This window comes from Balaenoptera physalus, assembly GCF_965194825.1.
Source record: "Balaenoptera physalus genome assembly, chromosome: 3".
Lineage (NCBI taxonomy): Eukaryota > Metazoa > Chordata > Mammalia > Artiodactyla > Balaenopteridae > Balaenoptera > Balaenoptera physalus.
Window position 1 is genome coordinate 102,188,309 of NC_138890.1, and position 24,179 is coordinate 102,212,487.

Consider the following 24,179-nt stretch of genomic DNA (forward strand, 5'->3'; position numbering starts at 1 on the left):
AGACATGCTCCCAATCTTCCAGTTAGGTCAACCAGAAAAATTAAGATATGATAGAAGGTCAGTGGAAGAAATTCATATCAAAACAACTACTCACCATGTCATTATGACAGCCTGCTGTAACAAATGTGCTTCTGTTTTAACTTATGACAATTAATTGCTAAAAGTAATTTAATCTGACAGAGGCAGGGTGTTGAAAGGCTCCTGGAGATGTCATAAAAGCGACCTTTCTGCCCATGTGCTGCCAAAAGCCATTTTAACAAGGAGCAAAGGAAACAGTGCAACTTCTTTTGTACTTTGTTAATTAGTTATTGATTTGAAACAATGCACTTCCAAATACTGTTAGAGGAGTTAGATGCCAGCAAGGTCACCATGTGACAGTCTAGTCCTGATGATCTTTACAGCATATGAAGATTCTTTGAAGCCTTCTGTTCTGTTATCCTAAAATGGAGATTGTCTGGTTTGCTGAAACGACTACAGTTTTATTTTATCATTCATCTTTTTAATTTAAAATATTTTATATAATAATAATCTGATACTTAGTCATATTTTAATTACATGATGTAGTCCAATTCTCAGAATCCTCACTTGTGGATTTAGTCTCAAGTAATTACATATGCTACAGAGGAAGTATTTGTGGTTTGATTAGTGATGCCAAAGGGAACAAGGAAATAATATTTTAGTCTTAAAAAAAAAGAAGCAAGGTAGAGGCTCTAGAATTCCTTTATTGAATGTACTAGTTGATCTCTTTTTAAAAATTTGGATATATAATTTTAGTTTTGATGATTTCATCATGTTGCTAATAGAAGTTAAATTTCCTATAATTCTTTTACAAGAGTCTTCAGATTGCTTTTCTTAATAAAGTACTTAAGTGCAAGTTAAAACTTCAGGCCCTTGTACACGTTAACTTGCAAGACACTGTGGAGGACAGAAAGATCAGAGGGAGAGTTGGTGTAGCACATGAGTTAACAGTAGGGATTTTCAATTCAGACTTCCTGTGCCCTAATCCTGAATTGCACTAATTAGCTGTTTTAACTTGAACAAGCTACTCAGCTTCTCTGTGCCTCATTCATGCAATAGGAATCATAATAGTACCTACCTCACAGTGTGATTGTGAGGATTGAATGAGTTAATACATATAAACTACTTGATCAGAAACTGGTTAAGAGGTAACCACCCAATAAATGTTAGCTGCTATCATTACTATAATAATTAATAATAATAAAATAAATATTAGTTTTATTTTTTCTCATATTTTTCTTATTAATTAGAATATCTTTGCTATACATAGGAGATAATAAAAATAGCATTGTAAAATCGTTCTCTGTGTTTTGTGATGGACAATAAAGGAAACATTTGGTGTGACCTTGTTCTAAAATACCAGTTTGCTCTTTTACTATTAAAATGTGTAAAAATTTTAGTTTGTTTTTACGGTGAAAAATCTAGGCTGTGGTAGAGGAAATGTTTTTCTTAGGATAGAAACATTCTAAAATGCCTGCTTTTTATTAAAACTTTTACACTAATTAGGGCAAGTTGAAAAGTTTTTTTCAAGTTAAATTATTTCAGTAAATAGACAAAACTTCGTGAAAAAGCATATTATGCTAAGCACTGGTTTTATTTTAGTAACATCTCCATTAACGAGGAATGCATGTCAAAATACTGATATTTACAACTGTAAACTGGTGAAATTGATAAAAATTTGAAGAGGTTCTAGTAGCTATTGTTGGCTGGATGTAAAGAAAAGATTGCTCTCACCCGGTATGATGTGAATGTGAGAGAGCATATACCTTTCAACCCAGCAGTCCTTTTCCTGGGAATCTGTCTCATTGGAATAAAACCATTGCTAATTCAAATCTACATTAACATTTTAAAAATATCAATTGATAACCAAAATTTAATATCTAGTTTTAAAATCGTAAGATAGACTAGACTTCTAATAAATGAATTCTAGAACTGCTACCTTGTCTTCACTTTTGGAAGCTAAAATAGAACTTAAATTCAAATTTTCACAAATTTAGAATATCCAAATTTGTTTGAATGAATTAGGTTTGATTACAGCATGTAGAGAAGCTATACTATATAGTATGTTTGAATTAATATTAAATTTTTTATTATTATATTTTCAAGGTGTTTTAAGAAGTTGGTTTATGACAAAGTAAATAATTATTTCAAGTATATAAGTAACTTAATTACATCTTAGTTATATCCTGACTGAATTCAAACATCTATTATTATGCTGTTTGCCATGCTTCATATTTTGTATCTGTTCAACCTCCTTATAATATACTCTTTGTTCCCAAGTTTTTGTTCTATTTGATTAAAAGAAGGTATAATTTTAGAGGTCTCACAGCTTAACCTCCTGTGTACAAATGAGGAACATGAGCATCCAAGATGATAAGCGAACTACCCGAAGTCATAAAGCTGGTTAAATGGCATTCTCTGGATGAGAATCGGTCTTTGTGGGGTGGGGTAGGGGTTGAGAGAGAAAATATGTTGTCGCTGGCAGATGTACGTAATCCTTCCATAGTTTTAAAATAAATTATCAAATATTTGGGAACAGTTCCTCTTTCACAGTATAATCACAGACAAATCATCTGGTTAACATGTGTCTTACAAAGCAGGGATATCAAATCATAAGCATTTACATTTGATCCACTGATGCCTAACAATAATTGTCCTGCCTATACAAACGCCTCAGCTTCCTAAGGCCCCCAGGAAATACCAGCTTCCATGAGGATTACTTCCCTTCCTCCACTCCCTACATTTCTGTAAAATGTTCTGTGTAATGCCTTACTTTCTTAGATAGAGCACACTGAAAATAATTTACCTTTTCTTGATGACCCAGGTTTGACATACGAGTTTTTGCTATATTATAATTATTGCTTTAGATTCAGATATAGATACTATGAGACATACTTAGCTTTTGACTATACCATTTTGTCCAGAGAATGTTCTAGACTGAACTGTCTGGAATGCTTGGCATGTCTTCAGTGTGCTGTCATAATGCTAATTACCTGTAGGATTATATAACAGTCTAACCTCACCCCTTCCCCAACACACACACACACACACACACACACACACACACACACACACACACACACACGGTGTTTCTTTTTACTTCTTACTCTACTGAAGCACAGTCAGCTCTTCATATCCACAGGTTCCACATTCGTGGATTCAACCATTTTATATAAGCGACTAATATAAAACTAAGTCATTTTATATATAGGACTTGAGCATCCTTGGATTTTGTTATCTGCGGGGGGTCCTGGAACCAATCCCCCACGGATCCCGAAGGATGACTGTATTCATTAAATGGCAGTAGCTGGATCAGCCTTGGTGAGCGAGATGCATGCATGCTTGAGGGCCTGTGCATCACATCCATCCTTGCCACACTGACTTTTCCATTCACGTGCCGATTGTGCTAGCGCTAAGGTAGCCAGTAACAGACTCTGGCAGACATAAACTGTCTGAGCCTTTCTGTCTTCTTGGTTGTTTTATTGCCTCTTCTGAGATGGACACTGTCTGGTGAGTGATAACATGTGATACAAGGATCTTCACTTAGTATATACATCATTACTTTCTTCAGGGTTCTAAGAGCGAGCGTAGCAAGGAATTGTCATCATCTCCCAGGGTCCTTGCTAGGATGTTGTGGTAGGCAGGACAGTGGCCTCCGAAGATGTCCACATCCTACTCCCTGAAACCTGTGAGTATGTTATTTCACATGGCAAAGGAATTTTGCAGATGTGATTAAAATTAAGGACCTTAAAATAGGGAGATTATCCTGGATTATCTGGGTGAGCCCACTGTAATCACAAGAGTTCTTAAAAGTGAAAGAGAGAGGCAGAAGTGGGAGAGAGGGAGATGTAACTCTGGAAAAATGACCAGAAAGATGCAAGGCTTCTTGCTTTGAGATGGAGGAAGGGGGCAGCAAGACAAGGGGGCAGACTCTATAAGTTGGAAAAGGCAAGGAAATGGATTTTTCCCCTAGGGCCTCCAGAAAGGACTCCTTGATTTTAGCCCATTGAGACCTATGTCAGACTTTTAATACACAGGACTATTAGATAATAAATTAGTGCTTTTTAAAGCCACTAATTCTGTGGTAATGTGTAACTGCAGCAATAGAAAATTTAGGCAGGTATTAAATCCTGTATCCTGAGTGGGTACTTATATATCAATCAACTTTCCTTTATCCAACTTCATTTTCTACCTGCCTTGATCCAGCACCTTCAGAATTTAGTCCCCTTGTACTCTGTACTCCCCTTGCTCCTGCCTGTCAGTACTGACTAAGCAACTCCTTCCCGTTACACGTTCTCCCTTAAGAGGCCCAGCACTTCCCTGGCTAGGTTATATTGTGACTTAATCCTAATTGTTGGGCTAGGGTCTGCAGTGGATGTGAAAGTGGGATGGAGGAAGCCATGTTGTCTGGCAAAGGCAGCAGCTTCTGTACCATCTCCAAGAATGGGGAGAGCACTAGCTTTTAACTGGGAGACATGGGCTACTTCTGCAGGCCCTGAAGGTTCAGGGTAATCTGGGGACTGAGGTGACCCAGTTGTACCCATCCCATGTTTTAGGTTCCACTCCTGAATCAGGGTACTAACCCCACATTGAGACCTGCCAGGGGAGAATCCAGCTTTCCCTGGAGCCCTGCTTCTCTCATAAAAGTACTGGGCCTGGTCCTTAGGTTCTTTGGCCCTCCTGCTGCAGAAGATGAGAGCCTCTTTATATGCTGCTAAGGAAGCTCTCTGGCTTTCACACTTAGTCTTATGCTGATTAATCACTCTATTGCCTTTGGAAATAGCCATCCAATTCCATAGTCCTTCTAATGATGTACTTTTCGGTGCCAATACATGTACCTGCTTGTACATTCCTTTCTACCAGTATATACTTCCAGTTCATCACTGGTGAAAGTTTTTAGCAGTTGCACTGTTACTATGTGCCAGGGTTTATCAGTGCTCCACCTACCACTGGCATTTTCAGCCAGCTGGTGGATAGGTCATCCAGCTCCAAAATTTCTATTCAATACTTTAGAGTCAACTTTTTCAGACCACTCACTGGAGCCAGCTGTCACAGGTCAGTTTCCCTGGGAAGCAGACTCTAATGTAGAGATTAGCATATAGAAGATTTACTGGGGATTATTCTCAGGATAAAAACCTATAAAGAGGGGCTTCCCTGGTGGCGCAGTGGTTGAGAATCTGCCTGCCAATGCAGGGGACACGGGTTCGAGCCCTGGTCTGGGAAGATCCCACATGCCGCGGAGCAGCTGGGCCCGTGAGCCACAATTACTGAGCCTGTGCGTCTGGAGCCTGTGCTCCGCAACAAGAGAGGCCGCGATAGTGAGAGGCCCACGCACTGCGATGAAGAGTGGCCCCCGCTCGCCGCAACTAGAGAAAGCCCTCGCACAGAAACGAAGACCCAACACAGCCAAAAATAAATAATAAATAAATTAATTAATTAAAAAAAAAAAAAAACCTATAAAGAAGTGAAGGCATCACTACTGACCCTCACAGGGTGCAAAGATAGTCCTATAGAGTTCTCCAAAATTCGGGCAAGGAGCCAGGCACTTATTCTCTAGCACTAACCAGTCTTTGGAAGCAGTTACTCTCCAAGAAGGAAGCATAATCTTGGACATGGTAGTCCTCTTTCCCTGAAATCAGTGACAGGAAAGAGGGATTTGGGGAATCCTTGGCTGCAAGAGCTGTCAGCCATCAACACTCACAGCAGATGGGAAAATGAGTGCTTCAGTCTTACTGAGGTGGGGGCTTGGGGTACTGAATGGTATATCACAGTCAAACTACAACTATTACTATATGTATTCCTAAATAATATGTTGTTCACTTTGAATTGTTGAGGAGCAAACACAGGCCTAACTGTGTAAGGAAAGGAAAATATTGCTAGTATTAGATGAAAGCTCCTAGTAGCAGATAAGCTGAACACATACTTTGGATCATGCTCTGACTTCAGCTTCCCTAAACATTTACAACAGGCCCCTTATAGGAAACTCAGGAGACAATATAGTCTTAAAAAACATGGCTTTCAACAGTTGGAGCATCTGGCAGAGGAAATAAGCAGAAATATGGTTAAAGGGAGTGTGCTCTTTATATTTCCTTTTTTTTTTTTTGACATGGACCATTTTTCAAGTCTTTACTGAGTTTGTTACAATATTGCTTCCGTTTTATGTTTTGGTTTTTTGGCCCGAGGCATATGGGATCTTAGCTCCCCAACCAGGGATTGAACCTGCACCCCGTGCATTGGAAGGTGAAGTCTTAACCACTGGACCGCCAGGGAAGTCCCTGTATTTCCTATTTCTAAGCTTACCCTGGTCTATAGCTAGGTCCTACAACACTTTTGTGAAGTATAATGAGTGTCCTCAGCTGAATCAGCAACAGAGCATTAACAGGACACAGTAATCTCATTAGCTAGTGATTAGGAAAATCCAAATCCAGATCAGTCTCATTGGGTCATTATGTCTTAAGATGATGATGCATTTGTAGTGGGGGTCATGGTGATGACAGCCCTCAGCATATTTGTGTCTTGAGTCACACTGCTACCACCTAGTCTGGTTTCCCACTGCATCTGGTGTCTAGCTATCATCCTGACATCTTCCTTCACCATTTTTCTGAAGATTCCTTTTTTTACTTTCTTGTGTTATTTCTTCTATTTCCTATAGTTCATGCCTTCGTCTTTCTTGGTTTATTTCTTACTTTGAAGGAGCACATCTTCCAGTTGTTTCTTTAGAAGAGAGTAATGAGATATACTTTTTTTTTGGTTTTGTGTCTTTATGTCTGAAAATATCTTTATCTTACACTTATGTTTGATGATATTTTAGCTGGGTATAGAATTATAAGTTGGGTATTATTTTCCTTTTGAATTTTGAAGACTTTCTTTTATCATCTTGATTCTTCTGTTGCTATTAAAAAGTCCAGAATTGTTCTGAATCCTAATCTTTCATTTTTCTATCTTGAAACTTATAGAATATTCTTTTCCTGGGTTCTAAATTTCACAATGATAGACCTTTATTTAGATCTATCCAGCCATTATACTGGGTACTTTGTCAGCTTTCTCAGTCCAACAGCTAATGTTATGGGAAATTTTCTTAAACATTTTGTTGTTTATTTCCTCCCTTATGTTTTTTTGGATAATGAATCTCTTGAACTTACTGTTTGATTTATTACTTTTCTATTTTTTATATCTTTTTGCTTCTAGAAGATTTCTTTAACTTAACCATCTGACCCCTCTATCAGATTTTTCATTTCTGCTACTTTGCGTTCAATTTTCTAGAGCTCTTTTTATTTTTTGAATATTCCTTTTAATAGGATCTTGTTCTTGTTTTATGAGTGTACTGTTTTCTCTGATCTCTCTGATAATAATAATGGCAGTGTTTCTGAAATTTTCCTCTTTCTGCGAAGTCTCAGTTTCTTCCAAGTTGCCTTTTTCCATTTATTCTGGTCTCTCCATTTGTATTATAGGCTGTCTTCATGTGTCTAATAATGTTTGGCAGTCTGTTCATGTTTATCAGTGGGAATTAAAAACCTAATTGGAACTCTGAGTGTATGGGTGAGACGTGTGATGTTTGAGCTTCACTATAAGTAATCTGAGTAGTCTGTTGGGAATTTTCCTCCATGTCCACCCCCATCCATCTGAATCTGTTTTTGGGGGGTTTTTTTGGTATTGGAATTTTTTCCAGCTTTATTGAAATATAACTGAGATATAACATTGTACAAGTTTAAGGTATACAATGTAGTGATTTTATATATGTATGTATTACAAAATGATTACCACAATAGGTTAGTTAACACATCTTAGGTTAGTTAACATGTCTATCACCTCACATAGTTACACTTTTTTTGTGTAGTGAAAACTTTTGAAATCTACTCTCTTAGCAACTTTCAAATATACAATACAGTATTGTTAACTATAGTCACCATGCTGTTTCATTGCATCCCCAGAACTTATTTATCTTATAACTGGAAGTTTATACCTTTTGACTACCTTCACCCATTTTCCCACCCCCCTTGCTCCTCACCCTGGCAACCACCACCAATCTGTTCTCTGTTTCAGAGTTTGATTTTTTTTTAGATTCCACATATAAGTGAGATCATTCAATATTTGTCTTTCTCTGTCCATCTGTATCTTCAGAACTTTTATTTAACCTGGTTTGATTTTCCAAAGAAGATTCCTCTAGTCTTCTGCCTAGAGACTGAAGGTCTGACTACTTACAATCTGAAAGTTTAGAAGGGATGAAGGCTGGGGGAAGACAGGGAAGGTAGGTCACTACATTCCATATCAATTTGCATATGGTACTGATATCCCCATTTCAAAATCTCTCCTGTCAGAATGTGGAAAGACATTTACCGAGTTGCATGGAATGGAAGAGGGGAAAAGAACTACTGTCAAACAGTCTTATTTTAGCACATACATCCACTCTCCTTCAATCCTGGGGGTACCTAGAATACTATCTCTGTACTTTGGAGGATTTTGCAGTATAAATGGAATTGGTTTTTAGCTTTCCCCATCACCAGCTTGGGATTTGACTTTCTCAGATGTGCTAAATCAGTTACCATTCTTATATCTGCTCATCTTCCAAATGTCATGGTGTTTTCTCCTCCCTTGTCCTCCTAGGCCTTGTGGATTTATGTCTTTGACAAAAAAAAAATCTTTTACTGTAGTGTTTATAGGGTATGGGGAGATAATGCTGTCAAATATGGATATTTAATCTGCTACTCTAAGCTGGAACTGAGATTGCAAGTATTTACAACAAGGGTCAACAAACTTTTTCTGACCCTACCAACCACTGATTCTAACACTATAGTTTTGGCTTTTCTAGAACTTCCTATAAAATGAATCATACAATATGTAGTCTTCTGTGTCTAGCTTCTCTCACTTAGCTTTATTCTTTGTTATGGATGACTGAATGGCAGAAAATTAATAATAGATCTCAAGCTAGGTTCAGTTTAATTCTCATAAGGTGGCAGAGGTGATTCAAGGAAAAGGAGGACACATTTAACTTTCAGAAAACCAACAGCTTCATTTCACAAAGAAAGTTTTTTATCATGTGAACCTGGCCCACAGTGCATGATGTCTATATAAGCAACACTTGTCCCTTTTTTCTTAAAGGCCCTTCACCATTTGGTTCATTGCTCTAAAGAGCAACAACCTTGATTATGCCTACATAGAACAAAGGATATTAAAGGTGTTTTAACACGGCAGTATAAAGTGATTAGGATTACTGATACAGAGTTGGACTACCTAGGTTTGAATTCTGGCTCTGCCATATACTAGCAATTTTCTTGAGTAAGTTCCTTAATCATTTTTTTGCCTGTTTATCTGATTATGAGGGTAAAAATAGTACTTCATAGGATTGTCAGAATTAAATGAGTTAATACCTGTGAAGTATTTAGATCCGTGCCTCCCTCCATATGTGCTATAAAAGCATTTTTATGATTGTATTGTAGATTGCACTAAGAGAGGAGAGCCTAAATTTTATTAAAGTGAGTAGGATCATCAGTGTTTATTTTGTCAGAAACGCTCTGGAACATGTTTTTGGAATCTAAGAATCCTACCAGCTCTTATCTTCCTTTCATTCCAGGTTATCCCTATTTTGTGGCAATTATGGCCCAATCACAAAGCATTTGGCACCATTTCTATAAATAATAGGTTATAATTAATTGGTTATCCATTTTTTTCCCCTAACTTCATTGGTTAATTGTTGTTTGAACTTTATATTCAAATGGATAAAAAGACAAAGTTTAACTTTAACACATATCATTTAAAAGAATAGGTAGTATAGTGTAGAAGTTCAGATGCTAGAACCAGACAGACTAGTTTGTAATCTGGCAAGTTGTATGACCTTGAACAAAATAATCTCTGTAAACTGGGATATTTGGAGTGTCTATGTCATAAAGTCATTGTAAAGATTAAATGAGAGAAAGCATATAGCTAGTTCAAGTGGTTAGCGTCCTAGGCAAGATATGGTGATAGCTTGGGCTGAGATAGTAAGAGTGGAAATTGAGAGAAGTTTATGGATCTAGAAATATTTTGGAGGATAAATTAAGTTGGATCAATAAGAGAGATAGAGGAAGAGGAAGATGTCAAGGATGACTTCCAGATTTATGGCATGAACATCTGGGTTAGTGGAGGTACCACTTGACAAGATGAGAAAGGCTAAAGGAAGAACAGATAATAGAATTTGGGAAACCGATACAGAGTTTACTTTTGGACATGTTAAGCTTGAAAATCTGTGAAATTCAAATGTGTTTGATATGGTTCTGTATACTGGTCCTTTGTCAGTTATGATCATTATGAATGTCTTCTATTTATAGTTTATTAAATATAGCCATATTGACAAATAAGGTAGCCTTGAATCTGTCTCCAAGATTGATGGCCGTCAATAATATCTTGACACCTAAAAGGTAGGAAAAAAATTGATAGTTTCAAAATAGCTCAAGCTTATATTTCTTTTGTTTATTTTTATTACGTTTAAGGTTGAATTGTATGAAATTGCTATTTTTAAGGTAAAAAATGTCTAATATTGGTAACTTCATATGGTTCCATTTAATATTTAAAGACCAAATAATGGTCCTTTATTTTTGAAGATGTTTTTGCTAGATGTATGCTGTAACATCAGTTTTTATGCATTCATATGTACTCCTAGTCCTTTAATCATCATTAAACACAAAGGCCTATACTTTTTAAAAGATAACACATTTAAAATATGACAAAATCAAGATAAATTTTTAATCCAAAGTATTTAACTGGATTAAAATAAAATTATACTCCATATGACATTACAAAATATATTTTACACATAACTATTCTTATAAATGTTTTGTTCTGTACTAATGTACAATTTATACTCTTTTTGTATACAAAGGAGTTGAATAACAGAATCATCTAAAAGTTTAAAGCTAAACCATGTGATTTTCTTGTGTGTGTCTTTGTGGATTAGGGTCATATGCTATTTGTGTTTCATTTCTTCTGAAAGCATACCCTACTGACCAATTCCTAAAAGTATTAATTTTCTTTTATCTTGTACTTGTGGATTGGTTGGGTGCAAGAAGGTAACTTACATTTTTGCATCCTCATAAATCCCTCTGACTTGGATATCTGCCTCCCATTTGGATTTCATTTAGCCATATTTTACCTATTGAGGTTTTAGCATCTTAAAAGAAACAACTTTGATTTGTAGATTTTGTCATAAAAAAGTGTGGATTTTATATTAGTGTTCTTTCTCCAGCTGATGCCTCCAGTGTAAATAGCAAATCAGTGATAGAACTAAGGGCAGCTGGTGAGAGTGTGTGTGTGTGTATGTGTGTGTGATATGTGACACAGCCGGAGTTAATGACATAGGTATGTGCTGGTTTAAAGTAAAAAATGCTAGACTTTATTATTCATAAAGAAACTTTCTTAGTAGATATGCTTACCATTGTAATCACAGAAAGACTTATATGAAGTAAAACAAATAATCTTGAAGTTTTGATTTTAAAATTGGACATTTGAAAAACCCTGAAATTCATTCAATTTTCATTTTACTTTTCCTAAAATCAGTTATAAGTTTAAAATATGTATTATAGGAGAACTCATTTTATAACTTCATAGCAACAGGTTAGCTGAAGAAAAATCTGTCAGGTTTGGCAATGGTTCAGAAAATATGTGAACCTGTCACTGTAAGCAGTCTCAAAGGGCGAAATGCTTTACAGGAGCTAATTAACCTTAGAAAATAATTACACAAATATGCAAATGTTGTTTAGATAATTCCATGTGTTATCAGCTCAGGTATTCCATCATAAATGCAGACCTTGCAATGCCGAGGTAGTAGAATCTGGCATAGTTGATAAGGCTTTGGTTACTGTATCACTTCTGTCTGGCATTTAACAATTAATGATGGCAAGAGTACATCAGGAAATTCAGCCTGTACTCTGAATACTACTGAACTCCACGGTGTAAATATTCTTTGCATTCTGCCACTAGCAAGTTCTAATTAATCGATTTACTTTTGTCTTCATGCACTTTGTATATTTGCATATTTTAAAATCATCCAGCTTGAAGTTACTCAATACAAAATGCACTCTGATGTGAAATTCATGGAGAGACCTGTAAAGTAGATTTAGTATGTTTGCATTTCTGTAATTGAGGCATATTATAAAGTCTTTCCTCTTGAAATCTGTTTAGTTTCAAAAGACACTGCTGGTAGTATACACTCTGTGGATTCTGCTTTATAAATATGTAATGATTGTGGACACAGTGTGGGCTGTGGGTTGGAATGACACAGATGTGCCTTGGAACAGCACCATCTCATTTATAAAATGGGGTTTTAGTGATATAATATGTCAGAAATATATATTAAGAACTACTCTAAGTTTATTAATTCCTGTGCTACCATTATTGGGCTTAACTGTTGCAGGAGGCAGCAAATATTTGGCAGAATTTGTTGCATCTTATAATGATGAGGATCTGGCTTTCCTAAACACTTGAATAGAAAAAAGCCATACATTTGTGAAAGCCTTGGGAAATAGTCACAGAAGAAAGCCAGGTTTTTTATAGCTAAGGTTTATCTCCTTTATCACCTGTTTTTAAAAATAATAGTTAAACTATTTCTTAATTATAGTCCTTCAAATACGGAATTCATGCAGCATCATTAACTTTCTTTTGACGATTCAGGATCACTATTGTTCCTGTCAGTTATTGTGCTTTAAATGCAGCAGTGCCCTGAGGTTGCTCAGCGACAACGCTAGTAGTCTCAGACTCCTTGCGCTATATGTGCTCTTCCAGTTTTTGTGAGTTTTCTGTTTTTTTCAGCTATCACTTTTTACTCTTACACCTATTTGAAACCACCCCTTTGATTTGCTGCTTGTAAACATGCAGTGGGTTCGGCGCAGATGTTAGAATTTGTTAGATATGAAGATGTGAAGATCGCACTCAGATGCTGATTCCCCCTAAGAAGCCAGCAGTAGTTATTCAGTAGGATTTCTGATTTTTTGGTTGTTGTTTTCTTATTTTATTATAAAGAGCATTCACTTTGTACTAATTTTGGAAAGTTCAGAAAGATCTAAAGGAGCTAAAAATAGAAAATATTCATAATCCCACCATCCATAAGCAGCTGCTTTTAATATTTTTATTTGATTCTTCCTAGTCTTTTTCAAGCCTTTTTTCATAATGAAAATTATACCACCTATAAAATTAGATGAACTGCATATATTACTTCATAAACTCACTGAATACTATAGCTACTTAGACAGATAAACTGTAATTTACTTAAATATTTATTTTTGCATTATTGGACATTTAGGCATTATCCAGTTATTTGCTTCTATAAATGAGACAGTGATAAACATCTCTGAACATCAGTCATTTGCCACTTTCCAGATTATTAGAAGCTAGATTCCTGAAATGGAGTTTGAATATTCCTTTGTCTTGGTTTTTGCAATGCATTTCATGGTACTTTGTCAACAGTGTCATTACCAATAGTACTAGCATTGTTAGTCGTTTATTAAATGCCTATAGCATGCCTTCTGTTTATAGTTTGAATCCAAAAGAGAATCTACCTTCAAATTGCTTATATTCTAGAAGGAAGAAGTGACATGGCAGATTAAATAAATAGCAGGATAGAGAAGAACCAATGAAATGGTACAGGATTCAATTTAAGCTACCATGGCTAATAGTAGAACTGACATGTAAACTTGAGCCAACAATATTTTACAGTAGTTTTAAACATAGGATAATAATACATGTAAATAGATTAAATACTTTCCATATATTGCTTATAAGATGCTGTGGGTCAAAGGTTAGCAAAACTCTTTCCCCTTCTATATGAGAATCTGACCTTCAGTTAACTTTCTAGCTCTATGTCCCTGGAAGCCTGATAAGGCGGTGTCTTAAGTTGGGTTTCCCAGGTAACAGATTCTGAAGTTGCATGTAAGAAGTTTGTTGGGGAATTCTCTTGGGATCAGCACCTGTAGGAGAGCAAAAAAATAGATTTTGGTCGAAGGAGTTGAACTTCAATATAGTCACAACAAAGGCCTCATCTAACTCCTTGGTGATCTCTGGATCTGGGATGGCTTTTCAGAGATGTCCTGCCTTGAGGCAAGAGATAGGTCCTTTATAGATCCACATCATCTCAACCAGACATTGGATGTAAATTGCCTCAGAGGTGAGATTGTAACTTTAGTCAAGATAGATTTATTTGGCTGAGGGCAATTCCTAGAGAGTACCTCAGTTAAAGCTATCAGCTGTCAACACTTGCACAGCTCAGGAAATGAGTGCCTCTAACTAAAGGAGGCTCTGGGAAACATACCATGGCTTCCACTCTAAGTGGTTGGTTGCTGGGCAACACTGCCTATGGTAGAAAATGACCTCTGGTTGGTAAACTGCATCTGGATTAGAAGGAATTATAATGGACTATAGATATCATAATTTTGATCCTCCCTGAGGGTAGTAACTCTTGTAATTGGGCAAGTCCCTTGCAAGCAAGGACCCTGGAAGCCATGCCTGTGGAGTTGTTGCAAGAGGTATTGGCTTCTGTAGGTTATAAGACTTTTAAGGCAGGATAACTCCTGTATCTGCCCAAGGTGAGTCCGATTCCCTCACTCCTGAGCTAACACCCCATGGGCCAAAGAGAGTAACTCCCACAAGGTTCTGTGTTGTGTCTGCTACAGGAACTGCTGTGAGGCTTCCATTAAAAGGAATGCCTGCTGCTGCCCTGATGGCAAACTGTGATTCCTACCCTGGATCTTTTTGGGTCAATGTGTGTGAAGTGTGGCCTAGAATAATCTTGTATAATGGTTTAGTTGTGCCTATGGATAACCCCCTAAGTAGGTGTTATAGACATTTTTTTTCAATTGGGTCTGGCTTTTTAGAACATTCGGTTTTAAAATCTAAAACTAAAGAATAATTTGATGACCTTACAGTCAGGCTGAAAATATTTAAGTACTTGGGGCACATGGATACTTGAGATTTCTTTTTCCTGCTGCTCATAGACCATTTTAACAGATATCGCCATAGACTGTGGAAGAAAAGACTCAGCTATAATACTAATCTCTGAAAACACTAGTCTTTATATGTGAACAGTGGAAAGAACTGTTAGTTCTTAGCTCTCCTTTAGTCATAGATGGGACATTTGGGCCTGGTTGGCAGTTTCCCTTATATATCAAAGTTTTGCTGATTTTTCCTCTGAAATGACTTATTCCATCCCTTCCTTTCCATTCACTCTGCCATCACCCGAAGTAGTGGGAGTCTATTACTGCTGAACTGCTCCCTTGGAAGTGTTCTCACCTTTAGGTTTTGCCTAGTCTGAGCTGCATTACCCATGAGATCCCAGACTGGATTTCATGATAGCGGTTTTGTCTAGGATTTTCAGACTATTCATGTGTAATCCAGATTTTTCCTGGAGCATGAATAAGATCCCTGGAAATAGTAAGAAGGAAGGCTGGAAAGATGGGTTTAGAGATGTTGGCTAAAGAGTTCCAGTTATTTATTTTGTAGGCAATGGCAACCATTTCAGTAAATGACCTTTCAGGCAGGAGAGTGAGTTTATCAGAGCCAGGCTTCAGCAAGATTAAGCTGGCAACAAAGTAAAGGGAGAGACTAAAAGAAATGAGACTAGTTAAGAATCCATTGTAGGAGGACTCAAAATGAGGTGGGAATGAGAGGGATGGGACAGATAGGCTCTCAACAGTATAAAGGAAGAATTGGTGACTGTGAGAAGAAAGCAGGCAGGACTTCACTGATGTCAGGTAGTGTGAATTTATAACAGACCCATTGGACTTGGTGTCAAGACAGTCCATCAGGAATAGAGAAAGTAATACTCCTCACACACTAATGCCTCTCCTGTCTTTATGTGTTAACACCCTTATGAAATTGCAAACACATTGAAGGCCAGGATCATGGCTTAGTTCTTATCATCCTTACATTTCCACTTCCAGCACGGAGCCTAGGGGGACAGAGTAATCTAATCTCCTATGTGTTTTTATTCTGTCCATATATAGAAGAATATTTAGGACCATCACAGATATTTCACATTGTTAGTTCTGCCAACTATCAGCAGATAGAAGCTCTGTTATCTCTATTCCTGTTTTGTTTTTACATTTCATTGTGAGATATAACTAGGGAGACCAGGTATCTGGGTTTTCTCTAGACAGTCCCAGTTTAGACCTGTTCTCCAAGCACAATTACTGACATTACCTTTCTTCACTCTCAAAGGTTTGTAGAATAAATTCTATGGTCACTTTATATATATATGTACAGAAAAGTGCTAAGTATGTATTAGTCAGTTTAACTATAACTATAAAGAACACACTTGTGTAACGACTACCTCAGTCAAGAAATGAAACTTTGCCAACCACTAGAAGTCTATTTCCCAATCACAACTCTATCTCTCTTCCTTAGAGTTAACCACTGTCCTGCTTTTAATGATAAGTATTTTCCTACTTTTTAGACTAATGAAAGCTAAATTGCTAAAGCCAAAAATGCCTAAAAATATTTCCTTCCAATTATGATTCTTCTACTTATTTTACATACTTTAGGTGTGGGTAATTTCGTATTTATGTTACTAATAGATATCTTTGAAAGTATATTTGTATTTTAGTATATGACTACAAGGTTGTAAGTAATCATTTCTGAAGATACATGTTGTGTTTTTGTTATTTATTTATTACCCTGTGATTTAATGAAGAAGACACAGCTCTTGGCCTCAGGAATTCGATTAACAAGCAATTACAATACAAACTATTCAGTGCAATAATGGGAACATGTACAAGATGTGGTTGTAGGACATTACCTAGCCTTGATGAGAGGGAAGACTTTCACTAGAAGGTGATGTTTCATTTGAGTTCTGAAGACAAGTAGGAATTATGCAGGTAAAGGTGGTGGGTGAATTAAAGGCAGAACACTTGGGTCACTTTCCAAACAACTATAACAAAAACAGCCCAGAAATAAGAAAAGTATGGCACAGTTAGGTTACTATAAGTTGTTCCCTGCAGTTGGAACACAGAGTGTTCTCTGTGGTCTCTCATGGTGGGAGAAGTGTATCTTTTGGGTCATCGTATTTTGCACATACATTTCGAGGCAGAAGCCAGATCATGTTAAGGCCTTAGTGTCATTCTGAGTTTGAACTTGGTACTGAGGGCAATAAAAACACTTCGAAGAGTTCTAAGCAGTGAGTGAGCAACATGGCGACATGACTGTATTTGCATTTTTGAAAGGTTATTCTTACTACGGAATTAGAGAGAGCATTTAAATGGGCAATCCTAGAGGCAGGGAAACTTGGACTGTAGACTGTTGCAGTCATCCACTTGTGAAAGGATGGGCTTGAGCTAAGCCAGAGGAAATGAGAAGGGAGAGAAGTGGATGGCTTTAAGAGACAGTTGGGGACAGAATCAACAGGCTTTTAATGATTGATTTTATGTGGAGTTTGAGGGAGAGGGAAATAAAAGATGATGCTCAGATATCAGCAGGAGGTGGGGAGCAAAGACAGTGACACAGGTTTGGAGAGGAAATTATTAGCAAGGTGTTGAATTGGTTGAGTTTGAAGTATCTGTGGGGCATTCAAAAGGAAATGACCTTGGGTCTGGAGCTCTGGAGAGAAATTCAGGGTAGAGATAGTCATTAGAGAACAATACCTTTTAGGTGGTAAGTGAAGCCATTCGTATGGACCCTAATATGATATTTAAAAATTTCTGAGATGGAAAATGTGAATAAATTGTGTTCATTGTCTAGTACCATGACATTCTTAGGGAATTAGTCTTTTGGTGTTAAAGCTTCCAAGAAATATTCGTACAAAACATTTTCATGATCTGTTTTAGTTTTTCTCAGTTTGGGTTTTTTTAGCTCTTTGGTTGTTTGTTTTTTCTTTTTTTTCCTTTTTCACATTATCCGAGTTTTAGGTTTAATCACAAAATGTGCCTGCTATAGAAATAAACACAATAAAATGAAGTTATTATAGAACTTTTGGAACTAAAGCAACATTCATACATTTATTAGGGATTAGCAAATTAGGAGAAGTATAAAAGGTCCCAGGTTTATATGTTTAGATTTCTTCCAGTTCTAGAAATAAAATGTATGGAAAATTCTTTTAGGAAAAAAGTATATTTTTAAAATAATATAAATTGAAAATATTTGTTGTTAATTTTCTGCTTATTTTCAGCTTACAGAGGTACTTAAAACTTTATAAATCAAATAATTTATATGTATGTATAAGTATTTTCAGATATACATATAGAAATGTATCTGATTTTTCTTAGTGTTACACTGTTTTATCATAAAACCACTATAACTTTCTGCTATGCAATTCTAATGTACTTAGATATATTTTAATATCTCAGATATGCCCAGAATGAGCAATTTCCCCTCAAAAATGTGCTTATTTTAAATACTTTCTTTCAGAATATTATAGTAGCACTTAAGTTTAGCAGTAATTTACTAATAGTTTAATACTAATTTATTCCCTAATTTGGATCTTCAATGTAGTTTTTTTGTATTGTTATTATTTGGAATGAGCTATAACCATCTTATTTCTTATGCTATGTAAGCAAGCATATAATTTAATTTTTGATTACTCTGATAATAATCAGATACAGTATGATATATGATATTTGTTTTACTTATAGGAAAATGGTTCTCCTGAAGAACATGCAGTCTATGTGTGGGACCATTTCATAGCCCAATCTGCAGCTGAGAATGTATTTTTTGTTGCTCATAGCTATGGAGGACTTGCTTTTGTTGAACTGGTAAGTGCACATTTAACTCTTTCTAATTTCCAAACTCCTTACAGATTTATCCCCTCCACTCCCTTTTTCTTGGTGTCATTACTTTAAATTATTTTATAAAGGATGAAAATTACATATTTTGAGTAAATAATTTTATGATGTTTAAAAAGAGTATATTTCTTTATTGTGGTAGAACTTTTCAGTGCTAACCAGAAAGCTTTTTGCATGTTCCTTATTTACATATTACTTTTTTTTTTTAACATCTTTATTGGAGAATAATTGCTTCATAATGGTGTGCTAGTTTCTGCTGTATAACAAAGTGAATCAGCTATACATATACATATATCCCCATATCTCCTCCCTCCTTCGTCTCCCTCCCACCCTCCCTATCCCACCCCTCTAGGTGGTCACAAAGCACCGAGCTGATCTCCCTGTGCTATGCGGCTGCTTCCCACTATACATATTACTTTTTAACGTCTACATTATAGCCGCACTTTCCATACATTTTATATTTGTGATTCCTGTTTTATGTGTACATCGTTGAAGCATTATTATCTGTAAAGTGTTTAAAATTTCAGTAGACCCTTTAACTGACAAAACTACTATCTCTTCAAGTTAGTACTTGATCAGAATCCATATAATTAGTATTAAAACTATCAGAAAGCTTCCATTAATCTAAGTGGAACTCAATGCTTGGTCATAAAAATCTTTGCATTTCAAAATAATCTGATTCCTAGGGTGAAGATTATGTGTACATAATGGAAAAATTATCAAGATTTCTAAATTTGGTCGGTATTATATGCAGTATTGCAGTTAGCACACTTTGTGCAGGTATGAATGATTAATGATATATAATCAGTCCTAAAAATGTGCTCCATGTCCATTATCCCTTATGTCACAGGAAGGTACCAGTGCTCTAATAAAATGATTAATTTGATAAAAGTGCATTTGATAATTTTAAATCCAAATAGCCTAAAGTGGACATTAAAAGCCGGCACAGCATTGGTTGTCTAATTTTTACGTTTCTAAACTTTGCTGTGTATTTCTCTTCATCATGGAAATTAAGTATATTTCCATGGTCTTTTCAACTTTCCCACACCTTATTGCTTACCCACATGATTTAGGTATAAAACTAGCGGTGACGCCTGAGAACACTGTAGCTGACCTAAATTTACAAATACTGTGCTCTCTTAAGATCAGTAAATAAATCATTTATTTCTTAAATTGATTTCACTTTTTAGAAATTATATTCAAGTACTTTTAACTGCTGAATTTATTTATTTTAATACATAATGGGTATCTTAAGATAGCCCTCTAACATACAAGTGTGACGTCCTTTTTAAAATGTGAATGTTGCCTTTCAAATAGTTCTTTTAACCATACAGATATAGATATATACAAACACACACGTATATAACTGATATATATGTACCTTATGTTTTCTTTCTGTAAGCCATTAAATTACATAAAACATGAAATTTCATGACTTACAGAATAACTTAAAATATGTCTGAAGGCCGGTAAGACTATTCAAATTTCAGATTTCTGTAAAACATAAATTTCCATATTTTTACCTTAAGACAGTTAACAAAAACCTTTTGTACATCAAATTTGGAATTTAAGTGAATTTTGGACAGTTTTAAAAATGAATTTAAGATGCCGGAGTAACAGATGACCAGTGTGTCAGTCTTATTTTGCCTGTTCTTCTTGTCACACACTGGTGGATATTTCTGCACTTTTGTTCCACTTTAATATAAAGCACACAGATGTTTCAGAACAAGACTTGACTTCTGACCTTGAGGCTATTAGGGTCAGGGTCCTCAGGGCCTGTGAAATTATCACAAGCTGAGCTAAAGTTTTTCTCCATCACAGGAAGTAACCAGTAAGTAAGAAGTTAAAAAGGAGCTTTGTCAGAGAGACAAGATGGTCTCAGTAAGGGTCAGCTTCTGTAGTCTGCTATCTCTGCAGGAGGTGCATGCATGGGAGGAGGAATATAATATAACCACTGGCACATCACATATCTGACAGGCAACACCAGGACTGAGAAGTCTATTTAACGTAATATACCTTGTTTAGGTTTTAAAATATTAATGGCAATTATCTCAACTTCATATATTTGCTACTTTTTGTCAAGTAACTTTGATGGGGGTATGTAAAGACGGTGTATAGATGGTGGAAGCTAAAGAAAAAGTAGTTTATGACCTATTGAAAAGAATTTCTCTAAACAAATAACATTGTACACTAAGTTTTACATAAATTTTTGACAATGCTTGATTAATATATTTAAGGCCATTGTGTTTCCACTTAATTTCAAGGATTTTTGAAAGATAGCATTGATAAACAACAAAAAAAATTGAAATATGTTTAAACCTTTTGTTTTTGCCTAAAGCTGAATAATATTCTTTCCTATTCTCCCCATTATTCTTAGAGGAAAACTCGTGGTGTTTAAAATGTTGACAAATATTCATTCTCTCAGGATTTTTCAACATATGTGTATTATATGAAATTGTTTTACATGGATTAAAATATTTAATATTAACTTTACAAGAAAGTGAGTTGTGGACATCTTAAATTATGGTTTAGTTTTTTAATCTCAATAGTACCTTATACACATCAGACATGAAATCTTTTGGATTTCAGTAAAGTTTAACTTTTTAAAAATTATCATAAAATTGTACTCCTGATTCAAGACTCTACACACACACACACACACACACACACACACACACACACACACACACCCCTTATGGATGGAACAGTGCTAGTTTGTAGCATTATGTTTGAATGCATGGAGATTGTTTTTCTACCATCCTCATTCAAGGTCACATTCTTTTTTAGGTCATGAATTTTAAGAAAATCTATTTTAGATGTGAACTGTGTGACTAGTACAGTTTCAGTATTACATGTAATTACTTATAGTGCTTATTGTTTAAAAACAGGTACCAGTCAGGACCCATGCTAAAATGTATCTTGCCATTTATTAAGTTAAAATTACGTATAATTGGAGTTTAAAATTAAGGTACTATTAATAGAAATCTGAAAAATTACTTTTAAATTTAGAGCACAAAATAGTTGTAGAGCTTTCATATTTTGCTAATTGTTTTTGAAAACTGAGAACATAATTTATTATTATATCCTATTTTGAAGTGCTAAAATTCGCCTGAAGAATACAAGAGGTAGTTAAGAGATTTACTTTCAAAACCAGTGTTCAGTTTATGGTAGTAAATATTGGAACTTGATCAGGCCTAACCTCATAAAACAGTATGCAGTTGACTATAATAATGAGAAAAGTCATACTAAAAATATGCTTTTCACTGCTTTTATTCCCATTATATGGTAACAACTCAAGTTTCTAATTCTCTAACCTTTCTGTAATCCTAGTAAAAATAGATGTTGTTAAGACAGCTCTGGTAACAATCCTAGCATTCAGTCATTAAAGCAAAAGGGAAGAACTATTTTTTTTATGAATTGATAATGAATTTTAAAAGTAACATACCTAGTCTATGCTATCTTTTCTGTGTATTTAAAAATAATGCCAATATATAATGCTACCATTATTAAAACATCATTTTCGAAGCTTTAAATTTCTGTCTAAGAAATTCTATTTTATATGTGGTAGATAGACTTAGTAGTCATAATCAACAATCATTTACCAAATTCATTTAGAAAAACATCTACAACTAATGCAGCTTGCTTTTGCCTTAGATTAGTGGTTAAAAATTTAAACTCATTTGTTAGAAATTAACTGTCATTAAAAAACAATGCAGTTTTTAAGCTTTTTCATAATCTCTTTCACCAGCCATTTTATGAAGTGATTCCATTGCTTCCATACTTGGTCATTTCAGAGTGCTTTGCTCTTGTCATTGTAGATGATGGTTAGTTTGACAAAATCAAGCAAGCTTAAAATTTTCTTTTATTTGGAAATGGGTTAGCTTCCTTGTCAGTGCCCAGTTTCCAATCTTAACTCACCTTACCTTCCCTGTTTGCAGTGCTCTGTACATCAATTTGCATTCAGATTTCTTTCCTTAGTCAAAGTGAGATCGTTGATATTTCTTTTAGAACACATTAGACAATTTTAGCAAATATATTTCATTAGCTTATTGAATCATCTCAGCTGATATAAAATTAGTATTTTTCATATTACTTTTATTTTCTTTTCCATGTTATTAGTGGTATGTTCTCAGCCACCATTAAAAACATCTCTTAGAAATGTGTGAAAACTGCACCTTTTGAAAGTGTATCTCTACCCACTTTTGATTTTGGTTTCTCCATGCTTGTCAGCACTTGATTGGCACCTCACTTGCATGTGAATTAAGGAATGAAGGGAACTCTATTTTCCTGCCATTATTCCATGCTGGGCTCTCTAGCCTCCAGGCAGCCTAAGCTGACCTTCAGTAGCTGATAGAGGACTATTTTTTGGACTTAGCTGTGTGAGGACCCTCAACCTCAGTCTACTCTAAGTTGATCTTTTAAAATTGCCTAGAGCATGATTTGGATTTACACTGAAAAGAAAATGGAATGGGACTAAAAGAATTAGTTTTTACCTTTAGTGACATGAGTTAACTATGACCTTAAAGAAACATCATTTACATTTTGTCTACAAAGAACAAAGCAAATTGGATAGTAGCATATCTGCTTAATGTGATCAATGCTAAAAAATGGGCTGCTGGGAATGAAGAATTGAGGAGAGGTAGAATAAGGGCAGATAAACAAAGAAAAATTGAGCCATTAGAGTATCAAAACAATTCAGGCCAAAAACACTTCTTACAAACCTACTTTAAAATGTAAGTAATTCAGTAAAAATAAGTCACCATTTGTAATATAACTTGAATTTCTGAGTTGGCTGCCTACATGATACAAATAGCATGTTAACGCATGGGATGATTACAACTTGTATGGAACGCTATCTTAATTCTCTAGCTGTTTTATATGAAAACAATATAGTTTCTCTACTTTATATGCTCCTTAGAGAGAAACCAGAGATTATATTATTTTTGCCTCCTATATTCAATTTTGTTTAATTTTTTGCATATACTATAGATACTGTCTTTTGATTGATTGGCGATAACAGTAATTTTAGGATTTAGTTGCAAGAGTCCAAGTAAGATCCAATAAAAGGCTTTACCAACGTAGAAGTAGTGGGAATGGTAAAGAAGAAGCACACATTAGACATTAGGAGACAAATTCTACATGGCTTAGTGACATTGGATCTGGAAAGCTGAACAAAGAGGAAGAGGGTGTAATATCTTTTCCTGTACACACCTACAGAAGCATGTCGAAGTGGATATGAAGGGTATCCAAGCACAACAGATAACAATGAGTAATGAACAATGATTATGCAGATATGTAGATATTGGGGAAAATGTTTGCATATACTGGATATTTAATAATTGTGGTCAATAGACTAAATGAGATATCAAATCAGAGTTTTTTAATATAAATTTATTTATTTATTTATTTATTTATTTATTGTTGGCT

At 35.4% G+C, this 24,179-nt stretch overlaps 1 protein-coding gene and 1 long non-coding RNA gene across 12 annotated transcripts in view; one reads left to right on the forward strand and one right to left on the reverse strand.

Moving 5' to 3' along the window:
* ARB2A (ARB2 cotranscriptional regulator A) overlaps positions 1 to 24,179 on the forward strand; it is a 432,252-nt gene that overhangs the window by 209,396 nt on the left and 198,677 nt on the right. For all 11 annotated transcript variants that reach the window (XM_082458182.1, XM_082458183.1, XM_082458180.1 and 8 more), the window contains one exon: positions 18,603 to 18,722. In XM_082458182.1, coding sequence (XP_082314308.1) covers positions 18,603 to 18,722 — 120 coding nt within the window. The remainder of the gene's footprint in view (positions 1 to 18,602; positions 18,723 to 24,179) is intronic.
* LOC309659043 lies at positions 424 to 6,920 on the reverse strand. Its single transcript, XR_014262538.1, has 2 exons — positions 5,473 to 6,920; positions 424 to 5,154 (listed from the first exon to the last, which is right to left on the reverse strand). It is a non-coding gene; the product is annotated as an uncharacterized lncRNA (long non-coding RNA).